The 16,946-nt window shown below is 43.1% G+C and overlaps 1 protein-coding gene across 1 annotated transcript; it reads left to right on the forward strand.

Annotated features, from left to right (window-relative positions):
* Nucleotides 1–5,848: 5,848 nt before the first annotated feature.
* Nucleotides 5,849–11,778, forward strand: SOCS1 (suppressor of cytokine signaling 1). The gene is made up of 2 exons (XM_069983729.1): nucleotides 5,849–6,108; nucleotides 10,781–11,778. Exon 2 carries the CDS (start codon nucleotides 10,859–10,861, stop codon nucleotides 11,486–11,488), a length of 630 nt encoding a protein of 209 aa, XP_069839830.1. The 5' UTR covers nucleotides 5,849–6,108; nucleotides 10,781–10,858; the 3' UTR covers nucleotides 11,489–11,778.
* The last annotated feature ends 5,168 nt before the right edge of the window (nucleotides 11,779–16,946 follow it).

A 16,946-nucleotide genomic window follows, 5' to 3' on the forward strand; every position in this document is an offset into this window, starting at 1 on the left:
ATAGGGTAATGAAGTCTATGGATAAATTTTCCAGCTTCCCAGATGAATCTAACCTGCTGATAGCCCCCTATAGTGCCAGGGATGTTAAGGAGGTAGGTATGTGTCTTACCTTCCTCCTCTGCTCCACTTCTGTACTGTTGGTTGGAGTACACTCTGCTCCGGAGCACTGTTAGGAGCACTGCTGCGTCATCTGGCCCACCCCCTCTATAAATTATCATTAGAAGGAGTGGGCCGGATGATGTGGCAGTACTCCGTAGCGGAGTTTACCCTGACTAACAGTGGGGGAGAGGCGCCAAGGAGGAAGGGACGACACATACATTTATCCTCAGCATGCCTGGCGCTATCGGGAGCTATCAGCAGGTTAGATTCATCTAACCTGTTGATAGTTCCCCTTTAATATAAATGCACATTGCTTACACAGTGTGAAAGAGCCCTTACATGAAGCTCTTTAAAACACATGGACCCATAAAGGCGTGTACCTAAACCTTAAAACTAAACTTACGTGTCAAATGTTTGGATTACTAGGGATCCAGATGCTGGGACCCCCATTAGTCGCTAGCCAAGCAGAAACAAAGGGCTAAGCTGAGTGTTGCTTCCCCTTTGTTCTAAAGATCGGAGGGGATCTCAACACCCGGCCTCCACCAACCTAAACTTATGACTCTTATGACGATTTAAAGTTTAAATCAGCTTGACTGTTACAAAGCTCTACTCCTGAGCATCGAAATTATCTGTTGCCAACAAGGTAGACGCATTGAGATTTACTTTCACTAGAATTATGGGGCTTTAACTAAAACACCAAAATCTGCCGCAGGCTTCCAGTCAGATTGCCAGATTGTGAGTTATGTCCATAAAGACGTGTACAAGAATGGTAAGAGGAGTTGGCACAGGTATTGGGGTAGCTCTAAGGCACAATGACCTGTACTTTATTTAAGTTGGTAATTGGCATGGCAATGATTTCAGGCTCGACAACAATAGACAAGGATCTTGGCTAGCCCAGCTTGTATGGCTAGGGGACCAGATTAACTTTGCCTCAGTAATCTCAGCAATTGCTTAAGATTTGTTGCATTCAATAAAGTTGTGTCTATACATAAATTTAATAAAAGTGAACTTCCATGGCGGATTTTGTCGACAGATTTCTAAAATTTCATTCACAATGCTGGTACTAGCGCCTGCTGAGGATTTTCCAAATGCAAATCTGTTAAAAAAAATCTGCAGTAGTTACTATATGTTTGAATGTAGCCCCAATGCTTAGTGGGCTGCAGTTTTTTGCATGTTCTTCTGGGCTGTTTTATAACTTTCCGGATGATTTTTCTCACCTGTCTGTTATCCACTGCCCGTTGACAGGAGAACTTTGTCTCTAGTAATGGCTAGGAAGTGGGAAGGGGTGCAATATGTGATTAAATCTAGAAATTCTAGAAGTGGTGTATTCTTTCCATTTTGACACAGTGCTCTCTGCTGCCACCTCTGTCTGTGCCAGGAACTGTCCAGATAAGTAAGCTGACTTTGTATACATTTAATAATGTTTTTATTTTTGTATAGCGTATACATTTATATTGTTCCCATTTATTTTAAGAAGAGCTGCTTAACTCTGCATGCAATGAGCTCCCTCTCACGGTGGCTGCAGGCAGCTAGTAATTAGTCATTTGTTTCTAAGGTTATTAAGTGGACTATGGGGGTATTGTTCATGTGAGGCAGTTTAGAGACACTATAATGTGGCTGATGACAGTCTGCTGACTCCATTTTTGGGGGCACCCTACTGACACTGTTGGTGTGATAATAGAGCTGTCATGAGCTCACATTGTTGGTAAGGGGGATTGGTGGGAAGCATTTATTTTAAAATGATTCCTGTAGATAGATAGATAGATAGACAGACAGACAGACAGATAGATAGATAGACAGATAGATAGGAGATAGATAGATAGATAGATAGATAGAAGACAAGTGGATAGAAAATAGATATGAGATAGATAGATAGATAGATAGATAGATAGATAGATAGATAGATAGGAGATAGATAGGTAGGTAGATAGATAGATAGATAGATAGATAGATAGGAGATAGATAGATAGATAGATAGATAGATAGATAGATAGATAGATAGGAGACAAGTGGATAGAAAATAGATAGTTGATAGCAGGGGCGTAACTAGAAATGGCTGGACCCCATAGCAAACTTTTGATTGCCCCCCCCCCCCTCCCTCGTTCGATCGACCACTACACCATCAACACACTCAGCTCTACACAGGTTCTGTACACCAAATACATTACAGTGCAGTTACATCAGGTGACTCACAGGGGATGTCTTCTCTGATCAGAGTTGTTTCCTTTTCATTTTCTTCTCCATCTGCCCTGGGCCATTATGAGAACTTCTCCGAGCCACGAATCCACAGAATCTGCCAGACAAACATATTAGGCTCCTTATACTGGCACCATCCTCATCTCTATACACACTGCACATCTGTATTGGCCCCTTTACACCCTCATTTAGTTGGTAGCCCTAACACTATGAGACCCCCTTATAGTATATGCCCCTCTGTGTATTCCCCCTTACAGATGCCCCTGTGTTAGCCCCTTATAAATGACCCCCCTGTGCTTTCCATCCCCATAGATGGTCCCCCATGTTGCCCCCCCTTATAGAGGCCCCTCATGTTGTCCCCCTATAGATGGCCCCCTTGTGTTGTGCCCCTATAGATGCCCTCTCATTTGGTCCCCCTATAAATGCCTCTATGTTGTCTCCCTAGAGATGGCCTCCTGTATAATCCCCCTATAGATGGCCCCTTGTATTATCCCCCATAGATGCCCCCCTGTAATATCCCCCATAGATGCCACCCCCCCCTGTATTATCCCCCATAGATGCCACCCCCCCTATTTTATCGCCCATAGATGCCCCCTTTATTATCCCCCATAGATGGCCCCCTGTATTATCCCCCATAGATGGCCCCCTGTATTATACCCCATAGATGCCCCCTCTGTATTATCCCCCATAGATGGCCCCCTGTATTATCCCCCATAGATGCCCCCTCTGTATTATCCCCCATAGATGCCACCCCCCCTGTTTTATCGCCCATAGATGCCCCCTTTATTATCCCCCATAGATGGCCCCCTGTATTATACCCCATAGATGGCCCCCTGTATTATACCCCATAGATGCCCCCTCTGTATTATCCCCCATAGATGGCCCCCTGTATTATCCCCCATAGATGCCCCCCTGTATTATCCCCCATAGATGCCCCCCTGTATATCCCCCATAGATGCCCCCTGTATTATCCCCCATAGATGGCCCCCTGTATTATCCCCCATAGATGCCCCCCTGTATATCCCCCATAGATGCCTCCTGTATATCTCCCATAGATGGCCCCCTGTATTATCCCCCATAGATGCCTCTCTGTATTATCCCCCATAAATGCCTCTCTGTATTATCCCCCATAGATGCCTCTCTGTATTATCCCCCATAGATGCCTCTCTGTATTATCCCCCATAGATGCCTCCTGTATATCCCCCATAGATGCCCCCCTGTATATGCCCCATAGATGCCCCCTGTATTATCCCCCATAGATGCCCCCCCTGTATATCCCCCATAGATGCATCCTGTATATCCCCCATAGATGGCCCCCTGTATTATCCCCCATAGATGCCCCCTGTATTATCCCCCATAGATGCCCCCCCTGTATATCCCCCATAGATGCATCCTGTATATCTCCCATAGATGGCCCCCTGTATTATCCCCCATAGATGCCCCCCCCCTGTATATCCCCATAGATGCCCCCTGTATCATCCCCCTTTGCAAAGCAGATTAAAAAAAATCCAACTCACCTAACTCCCCCGTCAGCTGTCTTCACTTCTCCCCAGGTGGCTTCCTGGGGGTGTCCCGGGGATTCCAGGGCAGCACTGGTACCAAACTCAGCGTCCGCCCGGGCTAGTACTTCCAGCGCACGGAGCGTCTGTGCCGGAAGTACAGGCCGGGGGCGGACTCTGAGCTCTCTGGTACCTGTGCAGCCGGGAATAGGATGGGATGACAAGGGGGGGGGCCCTCGTGTGTCCTGTCCTATCCCCGGCAGCACAGGTACCAGAGAGCTCAGAGTCCGCCCCCGGCCTGTACTTTCGACACAGACGCTCCGTGCGCTGGAAGTACCAGCCCGGGCGGACGCTGAGTCCGGTACCAGTGCTGCCCCCAGGTACCAGGACACCCCCGGACCCCAAACAGCTGCAGCACCCGGTAGGCCTGCTCGGCCACCGGGTGCTACAGGCTATGTCAGCTCCGGGGGCCCGCGCCAAGGGCCCCCTGATGCGGCGGGGCCCCGTAGCAGCCGCTACGGCTGCTACGGTGGTAGTTCCGCCCCTGGGAGATAGATAGAGCAAATGTAGCAGCACACAGAGCAGCTTAGGGTGCCAGCTGGAAAACCCCGACCAGGATTCCAATAATATATAACAGAAGTTTAACAGCACTCCAGGATTTGAAATGGATAGGAGATAGATAGATAGATAGATAGATAGATAGATAGATAGAAGATAGATAGATAGATAGATAGATAGATAGATAGATAGATAGATTGATAGAAGATAGATAGATAGATAGATAGATAGATAGAAGATAGATAGATAGATAGATAGATAGATAGATAGATAGATAGATAGATTGATAGAAGATAGATAGATAGATAGATAGATAGATAGATAGATAGGAGATAGATAGATAGATAGATAGATAGATAGATAGATAGATAGATATTAGATAGATAGATAGATAGATAGATAGATAGATAGGAGATAGATAGATAGATAGATAGATAGATAGGAGATAGATAGATAGGAGATAGATAGATAGATAGATAGATAGATAGATAGATAGATAGATAGGAGATAGATAATATATAGATAGATAGATAGGAGATAGATAGATAGATAGATAGATAGATAGATAGGAGATAGATAGATAGATAGATAGATAGATAGATAGATAGATAGATAGATAGACAGGAGATAGATAGATAGATAGATAGATAGATAGATAGATAGATAGATAGATAGGAGATAGATAATATATAGATAGGACATACAGTAGATAGACAGACGGATGGACAGATAGGTAGATAGACTGACTATAAGGTCATGCAGGAAACTTAGGTGATTTACAGGTAGAGGAAGAATAAAATCTCCCGCAGATTAGACCTACTTTCACATTCTAATCTGATTTCGATATAATGCTATAGTAGTTCCTCCTCTAAGTGCATGAGATTCTGAGTTGAACCCTTTAAGTGCTTCAAAGAAATGCTCAGCTATTCCTGTAGCTGCCTCAGATAAGGGAAGCCATGCACTACAGTCACACATGAGCTTCAGTCTCGATTTCCTAGAAAAGAAACTGTTATCAGCAGCAGTCCACACTGCAACCCTCTGCTGGCCGCCTCTGGTCCAGCACCCCAGCTGCTCCTCACTTCTCAGCCTTTCTTAGAGACACAATGGCTTCTTAGGACACTGGCCCTAGAGTATGCGGGAGACTGTGCCCCACTGTTGAGTTTTATGTGTATTTACATTGCAGCCATAGCAGCTCTTCATGTATTTTTTTGTGTTTATTGTGCTAATGATTTTTTTATTCTTTTTTTTTTAACATTGCAGTCTGTATACAGCGCTGTGGAATATGTTGGTGATATACGATGAAATTGTTAAACAAATATCTAAGCAATACTAATGGCGGCCTCAATAGCGACAATAATAGCTGCAGATGATTGACGCTTCTCTTTGTTCATGTCTCTGCTTGCAGGGATTATGGTCTAGTGGGAAATAGAAAGCGAAAGTAGACTGATTCTCTTAAAAGAGGGCGGATGGGAGGAGGCTGTGCTGTGAATAAAGAGAAGGTGTCACAGTGGAGTCAATGACAGACCAGCATAGTCCTGGTGCACTGACTACTCTTCCTCCTCCTCCAAGCATTACACTCTATTATCCAGACACCTGGATTGCCCTGTGCAGGAGATTATGGTTTATATCACCGCTGGCCTCTCAAGGATCTATATCCCAGTGACTCTATCTGTGGAATATACTGGCCACCCTTCTCAACACACACACTGTGGGGGATCTGTATACTGTGGATTGCCAGCTGTGATACATACATCAGGTAAGGGCCTCGGTATATTCATTCAGTCTGGTATCATCTTATTCAGCATCACCACTGTGTCTGATACTGTAACACAATACATTTGTGTATGCAGCAGAGCTGAATGTGTCATTTAACCCTGCGTCTTCTGATCAGTGTCTGATCAGTGTCGGACTGGCCCAGCGGAGGACTGGAGAATCCCCCCGGTGGGCCCCCAGCTTTATAACCTGCACTAACACTGGCTGACATGTCATTTCTCACTGGTTCTTCATTGGTGGGCCCCCAGGATGATTTCATCTGGTGGGCCCCAGATACCCCAGTCCCACAATGGATAATATGGTAGGTTTGCTATAAGATCTGTCAATGTAACAGATACACAGTTGGATATCACTGTGTTGTGCCAATAGACAAACTCAGCTCTGCTTCATCTGACACGCTCGGCTCTGCTATAACTACACTTTGATTATGGAATTGTTATTCTTCCATACAATATATTTACTATTTTCGATACATATTATGATATTATTATGTTTTTTACTGCTTTATGATTAATACATAAAATATTTGATAGGGATGGATAGAGAATGCAGAACGCGACTGTAGCTCACCCATGGTATTTCCTAGGAAGCCTATTGATGTAATGTGTTTCTGGAGTATGGCAGGGGATAAGACTATGTGAAGGAGACCCAGTCAGACACTGAGAGGATGGACAGACCCCAGGGTATTGATCGGTGTCACTGCCCATATGTCACAAATTATAAACTAATACTGTTACAGAAAAGCTTAGAAAAAGATGTTAGTTTCTAAATGACTCATGAGCTCTGCATGCAGTTTGTATGGTCAAGGGTAAATCCCTGCTTCACTGACCTTTCTGCAATATTTTACTAGGACAGCTGTTTTTTTTATTACAGACCTAGCAAATAAGTGTTGTAGAGGGCAGCAGGGCTGAGTTTGCCATTTGTTCCAATATACAAAGTGCTTTGCATGCGACTAATATTAAGGAGTTAGCACAATGTGTCCTAGTATAACACACAAGTGTAATAGTTAAATAACAAATTCTGCTCTGCTACATCTTAATGTCTTCTTGAGAATGCATCTAAAAGCTATAGCATCCTGTATTGGTGTAGTGTTCCCGCTGTGAGCAGATTGCCTGGGCACAGCAGTAGAATCCTGCTGCAGAGCTGGCTACATAGAGTCTGTAGGATTCTGCATGTGTACTATGACTGGCCAGAGTTAGTCAAGGACAGCGCTATCACTTCCATCAATAGAGACATTGCAGCATAATTTCTAAACTTTCTTTATTTTTAAACTGGAAAAACTGGATTAAGGGGAGTATGTGTCTTGTGTTTTGGTGCCTGAGGCATAGGCTAAGTATCATCATTACAACCCATAATTCTACAATGGAACATATGCAAGATTTAGTTGGAACCTGCCCTTTAATGGTGATACCTCGGATGGGGGAGCTTTTGTATTTACGTTGTTCTGTGATGATGGCCAATGGTGATACCTCGGATGGGGTAGCTATTCTGTTCTGTAATGATGGACAATGGTGATACCTAGGATGGGGTAGCTATTCTGTTCTGTGATGATGGCCAATGGTGATACCTCGGATGGGGTAGCTATTCTGTTCTGTAATGATGGCCAATGGTGATACCTAGGATGGGTTAGCTATTCTGTTCTGTGATGATGGCCAATGGTGATACCTAGGATGGGGTAGCTATTCTGTTCTGTGATGATGGCCAATGGTGATACCTCGGATGGGGTAGCTATTCTGTTCTGTAATGATGGCCAATGGTGATACCTAGGATGGGTTAGCTATTCTGTTCTGTGATGATGGCCAATGGTGATACCTCGGATGGGGTAGCTATTCTGTTCTGTAATGATGGCCAATGGTGATACCTCGGATGGGGTAGCTATTCTGTTCTGTAATGATGGCCAATGGTGATACCTAGGATGGGGAGCTATTCTGTTCTGTAATGATGGCCAATGGTGATACCTCGGATGGGGGAGCTACTGTATCTACAATGTTCTGTGATGATGGCCAATGGTCATATCCACAATGGGGGAGCTATTGTATCTTCACCGTTCTGTGATGATGGACAATGGTGATACCTAGGATGGGGGAGCTATTGTATCTACAACGTTCTGTGATGATGGCCAATGGTCATATCTACAATGGGGGAGCTATTGTATCTTCACCGTTCTGTGATGATGGCCAATGGTGATACCTAGGATGGGGGAGCTATTGTATCTACAACGTTCTGTGATGATGGCCAATGGTCATATCTACAATGGGGGAGCTATTGTATGTACACCGTTCTGTGATGATGGCCAATGGTGATATCTAAAATGGGGTAGCTATTTTTTTCTGTGATGATGGCAAAAGGTGATATCTCGGATGGGGGAGCTATTGTATCTACACTGTTCTGTGATGATGGTCAATGGTGATACCTCTGATGGAGGAGCTATTGTATCTACACTGTTCTGTGATGATGGTCAATGGTGATAGTGTAGAGTTCCACGTTCTAATGAATGATCTCAGCCAGGCTGCTAGAGAAGTATTGACAGCTGTTTTGCTGATGTGAAAATCTTTTGTCATATGGAAATCTGATATCTGCAGAAATTCTGAGCAATTCTGTACACATGCCTAGCAGGCTAATGAAATGTCCCACAATTCAGTGGAAACCTATCACAGAGCTGAATTATCATATATCATATGACAAGCTAGCTATCTAATATTGGACATTCAGCCAGCATCTGTAGCCCACATGTGCCTCTGCTAACATAGGGGTCACTTAAGTACATATAGTCTCTGTATGCAATTATAGCAGCAAAACATCACTACCTACTGTACATGGGTATTCCCAGGACAGATATGGTGTAGTCCCTTGTGCTGATTTATACAGGGCTAATTGTTAGTTTAGTCTATGTAAGCTAATAGCGTACATTATCAGGGTTATAATAAGGTTATAACAGGAGGCAAGGGCAACATAACAAGAACAGATGTAGCAGAGTTGTTCCAGTGGCAAGATTGTTCTGTGACATTATGTTATATTATAGTGCTATGCCAGTACCCACACTAGAGGCACATACCCACTGATCTCCAGTGATTGCCATATTCAGTTATATCTATAGCTTTTAAATTATTTGAACCTTTAAAGCTGGGTTCACACACAGTATATTTCAGGCTGTATATCTGAGGCTGTATAGCAACCAAAACCAGGAGTGGATTGAAAACACAGAAAGGCTCTGTTCACATAATGTTGTAATCAAGTGGATGGCCGCCATTTAATGGCAAATATTTTCTGTTGTCTTAATACAATGGCTTCTGTATTGAAATAATGGCCGTTATTTACCGTTATATGACGGCCATCCACTCAATTTCACCATTGTGTGGACAGAGCCTTTCTGTGTTTTCAATCCACTCCTGGTTTTGGTTGCTATGAGGACCTGACATGAGGACCAAATACAGCCTGAAATATACTGTGTGTGAACCCAGCCTTAAGGGGTATTCCACAGGTTAAAGTATAACAAGTTGATCAGTGGGGGTCCTCAGGGATCCCCATGCATCATGACAGCAGAGGGACCCCTGAATGAATGGAGCACTTCAAGTATGCCTCAAGGCTTCATTCATTCTCTATGAGGCTTCTGAATGGGATAGCAAACTCAGCTCTGCTACATCTGCATACAGTAAAATGTGCAATAGTGGAGCTTTTTGGTAGGGTAAGTCTAGTTGCCATACAGGCAGGCTTAAGGGTTAAGTAGCGGGGGAGGGCTTTGCATCCACAGCTGCCAATAGACATCCAGCGCTGCCACTGACCATTCAGAGAAGCAGCAATCAGCCTAAATGCTTGTTTTTAAATCAATGCCTGTGCGCTAGAGTAGCTGTAAAAAATGGCTGTGGGGAATTGTTTTCTGAGAATGCCTGCTTGCTTCTCAACCATTTACTGAAGCAGTCAATAAGTGGATACTACTTCTACCAGAAAGAGCTGAATTCTAAAATCCCAGCCAGAGATAAGGTCAAGTCAATCAACAAAGATTTATTGAACCGCGCTGTGTGTGGAGAAGACTTTAAAACATATTATTTGGTAGGAAGCAATTTAGTGCCGACCATTTTCTGACTCGTGGACTGTAAAGGCTGAGTAACAGGAAAGAGGGGTTGCAGAGACTCGCAGTGTACGCTAGACAATGGGTGTTTGGCTTTACCAATAACTCGTCATTTACGGCAAGCAGAGTAAAAATAGAAAGCAGCAGTTCATGATGAGTCTATGATGGGAAACTCAGGTTTGAGATGCAGCGCGGCGGCACACAGGATCACTTGGAGGTACGGTACTCGCGGTGTAGCCTGCTGATGCATTTTACCTTATCAAGCATAGATAGATAGATGATATATAGATAATAGATATATAGATAATAGATATGATGGATAGATGGGAGATAGATAGATAGATAGATAGATAGATAGATAGATAGATAGATAGATAGATAGAAATAATTGCATGGGATGTTAAGTAGATAGATAGATGATAGATAGATAAAAGATAGAACTAAGTTAAACATATTGAGTAGTAGAATAACTCTGCGCGTTCATAGACTATCCATGATGAACACCAATATTTTACATTGTGCTGCATTTATTTGGCTGTGTGTAACATTTTTCATTAAACTGCAACCATTCTTTTTGGGTTTTCAGAAGAACGACAAACGACGTGCAGAACTGCCGCTAGGAGGGACGCTATGGAAGACCACATAGGTTGGTCTAGTCTGTAGGATGGTAGCACACAGCAAGGTGGAAGCAGATAATGCCGTTTCAGACAGAAGACCTCAGCATCTGGATACTTCCCACTCTGACCGTTCCCAGCCTGCCAGAGCCATTCATAACAGTCCAGGACGTCCCATCCCCGGATCGCAGCTCAGTGACACACACTTTCGGACCTTCCGCTCTCAGTCGGATTTTACTGTCATTACCAAGACCAGCGGTATGCTGGATACATGTGGATTTTACTGGGGACCTATGACGGTAAATGTGGCCCATGAAAAACTAAGGCTGGAGCCGGTGGGCACTTTCCTCATCAGGGACAGCAGACAGAAGAATTGTTTTTTTGCCATCAGTGTTAAAACAGCTACAGGACCCATCAGTATCAGGATTCACTTTCAGGCCGGGAAGTTCAGCCTAGATGGCAGCAGAGAGTCATTCAGTTGCCTTTTTCAGCTGCTGGAACATTACATATTGTCTCCTAAAAAGATGCTTGCTTCTCCTCTAAGGAAGGTCAGGTTAAGACCACTACAAGAACTCTGCCGAAAAAGCATACTGGCAACATTCGGGAGACAGAACCTGGACGAAATTCCTGTCAACCGGGTCTTAAAAGACTATTTAAAGTCTTTCCCATTTCAGATCTAGCGACACAGGGCATTAACAATCGACACAAGAAGGACACATGTGTTACACATTCAGCTTCCTGGGATTCTTTTTAATATCTTATTTAATGGCGGTCAAGTTTATTTTTGTAGCAATTTCTCTGTATTTTGGGATGAAACTTGAACACTTGCCTTTTAATGTTTACAGACACAGATTATTTGCACAAACTAAAGGGGCTCGTCCCCTTTCCGAAGGGTTTTATCTGCTGTGCAGATCCTTTATTTTATTACACTTTAAAGGTAATAAATTTTATTATAAAATATTCAAAAACAGTTTCACTTGTATCTGGTTATTTCACAGGGGCTTGGTATTCTGGGTCGGATACAATGTTGGTGAAGGAGTATAGAATTTGAGAATGAATTAGCATTATATTGTGTCATTTGAGTATGTGATATTATTGGTAACCCCAGGGTTATAGGTCGGGGGGGGGCAGCCAAGGCATGTGCCTCCCTGCTGACTGGGGGGCTTAGATACAGGGTTATAAACTGAACATATCCCTACTCAGAGAAGAATGTTGACGTTCTACATCAGTATATGGGCTATGTCTGGCCGGATCAAGGAGTAAAAGGTAGAGTCGTAGTTAGATCTTCCATCTCCTTGGCAATGATCCTTGTACCTAAAAAAAAATGGCAAGCATGGATAAATCTGGTGGACATTTTTATGTCCTTTATGCAATTCTCTCATTGAAACAAATCCTTTACCCTTTAACTTGGCTGATAACAGGGAACAATAGGTTATAGTCAACGGCACTGTAAGTTTGAATACTGTAGACTTTAAAGGGAACCTGCCACACTGCAGTTAGAGATTAGGAGGAGCTGAGTAGAATGATATATAGATTTTTTAAAATAAAACATTAGTATAACTTACACTTTATAGGGCTTAGGAGTTCAGTATGTGTTCCTATGTGATTGGCAGCCCTTTCTGTACAAATAGCTGTCAATCATTGACTAGGACCACCTACTGGACTCCTGGAAAGAGCAGGGATTTCAGTGTATAAAATACAAGTTTATTGAATTTTATCCCACAAAGCTATATATCAAACTGTCCAGCTCCATCTAATGTATAATATGATGCCTGCAGACTGTAGAGTGAGACTTGCTACCTTCAAGTGGAATGTCCCTTTAAAAAAAATAAAATAAATCTGTCTCTTATCAAATGAAAAGATGTGGTTTCATTTTGAAAGCGGAGACAGATGTGGCATTGTGCCAGTCACAAGTTCACTGGAATGTACGGTTTATTTAATAGCCCGGGACCACATGCCCTTTAATAACCGCAGTAAGGCACAGAATGAGCAGCTCGGTGAGTAGCTAGCATGCACACCATACTCTCTAAGCCATTGTGCTCACTTCCAGAAATCTTGCTACAAACAACTTTATACATTTCTGGTCAGTGAGAAGTTTCGGGAATATTTCAGCAATACAGAAAACCCCAAGCAGAGAAGGCCACATCCGCTTTAGCTGAGTTTCTCACTTGTCTGTGGTTTGCAAATTAATAATGATTGTAATGTAAGTGTTATTGTTTGCTCCATATGACATCAGAGAGTTCTTATCGGGCACTGTGGCTGCACTGTCGCTTTGCATTACTCAGTCAGGAATATGTAGATAAGCAGCAATGGAAAGCTTTCAAGCCATTACATATTCATGGGAACATATTTTACGCAATCCTTACGGCTTCCAAGGAAGAGAAGGTTTCAGCTCCATGTTGCAAATAAATTAATTAAAAAAAATAATAATTACAAAAGCAGGATGGTTGACATCAGTGTTTCCCAACCTGTAGCACTCCAGCTATGGCAAAACTACAAGTCCCATCAAGCCCTGACAGTAGCTGTAGTTTTGCCACAGCTGAAGAGCCATTTTTTTTACATGATATAACAAATGCAAATAAAGACATATATCCAGAACAGCGCCACTCTTGTTCTTGGGTTGTGTCTGGTATTGCAACTCAGCACCAGTCACCATTTTTTAATTGTCTGGCTCTTTAGTATGACAACTATGCATGCAGTACACTGTATTGTGGGGGAAAAAGTGGTATGATGAGGAAGCAAGTAGTAAAATCAGCTTACTATACAAGTAAAGAATAGTAACTGATATATGGAAAAAAAAAGAGAAACTGGGCCAGAGAGGCAAAGGTGAGCTTCCTTTACTTTAAACTACTTCAATGGGCACTGTCATTAAGAAAAACTTGGTATGTTGGACCCCCACGGGTCTACTAGTTATTCCTTATCCTGTTTTACTGCTGAGATCCCCACTGATCCGGAGGAGACAAAAGTGTATAGCGTGGTATCACATTTCACTCCCTGGCTCTGTGATCTCTATACAGTGGCATTACTGACTAGCGAGGATAGACAGCAGGGAAGTGAAGCACACTACCCACTTGTTCTCCTAATCAGTGGGGGTCTCTACTGAGGCCACAACTCTCAAAATAAGAGGCGAGAAGTAGTAGATCAGTGGGGGTCCGAACTTTGTTTCTGTCTGGCCATGGTTGGCATGTACTACATATGTAGCATGTACAGCTTTGAAAAATGAACATATATCCATTCACTTTAGCCTATTACCTTATAGTGTTGATCCAGAGTAAGTTAAATTCCCCTATAATGAAGAAGACAGTTTTTCTCTTAGTGAAAAAATTACTTCTAGACTTCAAATCTGGCAATCAGAATGAATCCCTGGATCAATGACCCATCTCCAGAGCCTAGTAACTATAACTTTAAGGCCATGTTCACATGCTGTAAGAGACCGGCCGTTCCGTGACTCGCTCCATAGTGTGCACTGACAGGGTTTTCTGCGGCCGCTATTCAATGAATAGCGGCCGCAGAAAACTGACATGTCAGTTGTTTGCGGCGCCGCGAGAGATCCCGGCCAGAGCATATACTGTGTGTATACGCTCCGGCTGGGATTCCTAGCAGCAATGGACGTATATTTCAGTATATGTGGTTTTACGAAAATATACGGTGTGTGAACATAGCCTAAGTAAACTGCAAAAACTCATCCAGGCCCATTTTGAACTCTTTTAGGCAGTTCTCCATGATTGCTTTCTACGGCAGAGAGTTCCATATTCATTTATGAGATGGTACATTGGCCTCATTTTTTTCTGGGTACTGAATTTGTTACTCCAGTGCCCGACTTTGATCCCTCTCAATCTATTTATCTTTCTTGTACACTGGTGCCCAATACTGTACATAATATTCCATGTGCATTCAGACTAGTGATTTATAGAATAGTAGAACTGTTTCTTTGTCATGTGTATCTATGCCACCTTTGATATACCACATGATCTTCTTGGCAGCAGCTGCCTGACATTGGTTGCTACATTAAAATTATTGTCAGCTAATGTTTCTAAGGGTCCTATTACACGGGCCAATGTGGGCCTGATGAATACTGCTAGATCAGCGCTTATTTACTAGGCCTATACTATGGCCCAATAATCATTTAGCAAGCACTGCATGGACATTGTTACAATGTCCTTGCAGCCTTTGCCCAAAAAGTATACAGTACCCATCCAGGCTCCAGGGCCCCTCCTGCGGTCTGCTTCCTCCCCGCTCCTGTGCGCTGCAGCTTCAGAACGCCCTGTCTGAGGTGACAGGCTGCTCAGCCAATCACTGGCCGGGACCGCCGCAAACAGGCCGCTCTGAAACTGCAGCGTGCAGGACCGGGAAGGAAGCAGACCGCAGTAGGAGCCCTGTATAATGGGTAATGTATGGTGTTTGTAAAATTGTCAGCCGCTGGCCACGCAATGCTATTACACGTAGCAAGGTGCCGTCAGTTAGGTTTGGGCCTAAAGAAACGATCAGCCGATGATCATTTCATCGTCTAACCGTTGTCGCTATTACACAAAACAATCATTTTCGCTCCGTGTAATAGGGGCCCTATGTAGTTTTCATGTACGTTTTACCCAGCATAAATGATGTCGGCATGGATTTTCCTTCCTATGTGCACTACACTCTTATATTTAACAATACTAAATCTTATTAACACTTCGCAGCAAAAGCCTCTAACTTATCCGGAGTCATTTGTAACAATATAATGTCCTCATTTGTGTTTAGTATCATTGACAAAAAGGTATATTTTACTAATTAATCCATCTATTAGATTATATACTGTTTCAGAATAGGGCTCAATAGAACAATAATATATCTAAAACTAGTATGTGCTTATTACTGGTAATGCTGTGGCCAGTAAAAAGAACATAATTCCATTCACAATACCCATCACCCCCAACTCAAACATTCATGGTCACTATCACTATTTCACTACATCACTATTTCTTTTACAGACACTACAAAAATGTTCCCTACTTTTACAGTCTGTCTGGGAATTTGTAGTGGTTAGCAGCCTTGGTGAGGTCTTACTAGTAATATGAATGCGGCAGAATAGCATTGACTTTGCTTTGCTGATGACAGCATTTTATTAAGGATTAGTTTTTTTTATAGTGAACTGGTATGACATGGTGTATTGTCACATTAAACAAGGCCCTCATATAGAGCCCTACATTTAACTGTGTATTCCGTGCCCTTTTTGTATACCAAGCATTGGGTATGTCTGAGTAAGGCGGAAATATAACACTTTATCAGTGTCTGTCCTGAGCATTTGTTTCCGTTTCTGCTTCTTTTCCTCCCTTCCTGTCATATATGCTCTTGTCCATTATTGTTCTATATCCCTCCGTTTTCTTTATGTCCATCACACCAGGTAATGCATGATTTTTATTTGACTTTTAATTATGTATATTATTGCTGTCATCCCTTATATATAGCTGGGTATGATATGTGGAGCATTAGTAATGGACTATATGGAACTTTGTCAGTACATGAGTAGAGATGATCGAACAGCGGAAAATCTTAGGTTCTATCAAACTCTAACCTTGCCGAACTTTCCGCATTTGATTTCCGATGGCTTCCAGGTCTGTGGGGAGGGAGGAGACAGCCCGAGTTCCGCCTGAAATTCCGGGATACAGCCTATTACCTAGGCTGAATCCCGGAATTCCAGACGGGACTTGGGCTGTCTCCTCCTTCCCCACGGACCGGGAAGGCATCGGGAATCAAATGCGGAAGGTTCGGCAAGGTTCGAGTTTGATAGAACCTGAGATTTTCCGCTGTTCACTCACCTCTACATATCAGATGACAGTGGCGTACATAGTGACACCCCATGCATCTGTATTGGGGCCCTTGGAGAAAGAGCCCTGTTTGGTCCCATGTGGCTTTTCAGTGGTGATAACGTGTGTAGGTCTTTTCTCAACAGGCGACCTGCATACAAGAAGATGAGGAATGAGCCGACAAGTCATGAAAAGAGTCTGGAGAGGTGTAATAAACACTAGACCCTCCTGTCTAGGATGAAGAACTCTGATCCTAGTGTAATATTTGCTTTGTGACCCCCCCTATCCACTGTATGTAATGGTCTTGTTTATACTAAAACCCTTACATATATATCATGTTTCCACACATCTC

The sequence above is a fragment of the Dendropsophus ebraccatus genome, chromosome 9, assembly GCF_027789765.1.
Source record: "Dendropsophus ebraccatus isolate aDenEbr1 chromosome 9, aDenEbr1.pat, whole genome shotgun sequence".
In the NCBI taxonomy this organism is placed as follows: Eukaryota; Metazoa; Chordata; class Amphibia; order Anura; family Hylidae; genus Dendropsophus; species Dendropsophus ebraccatus.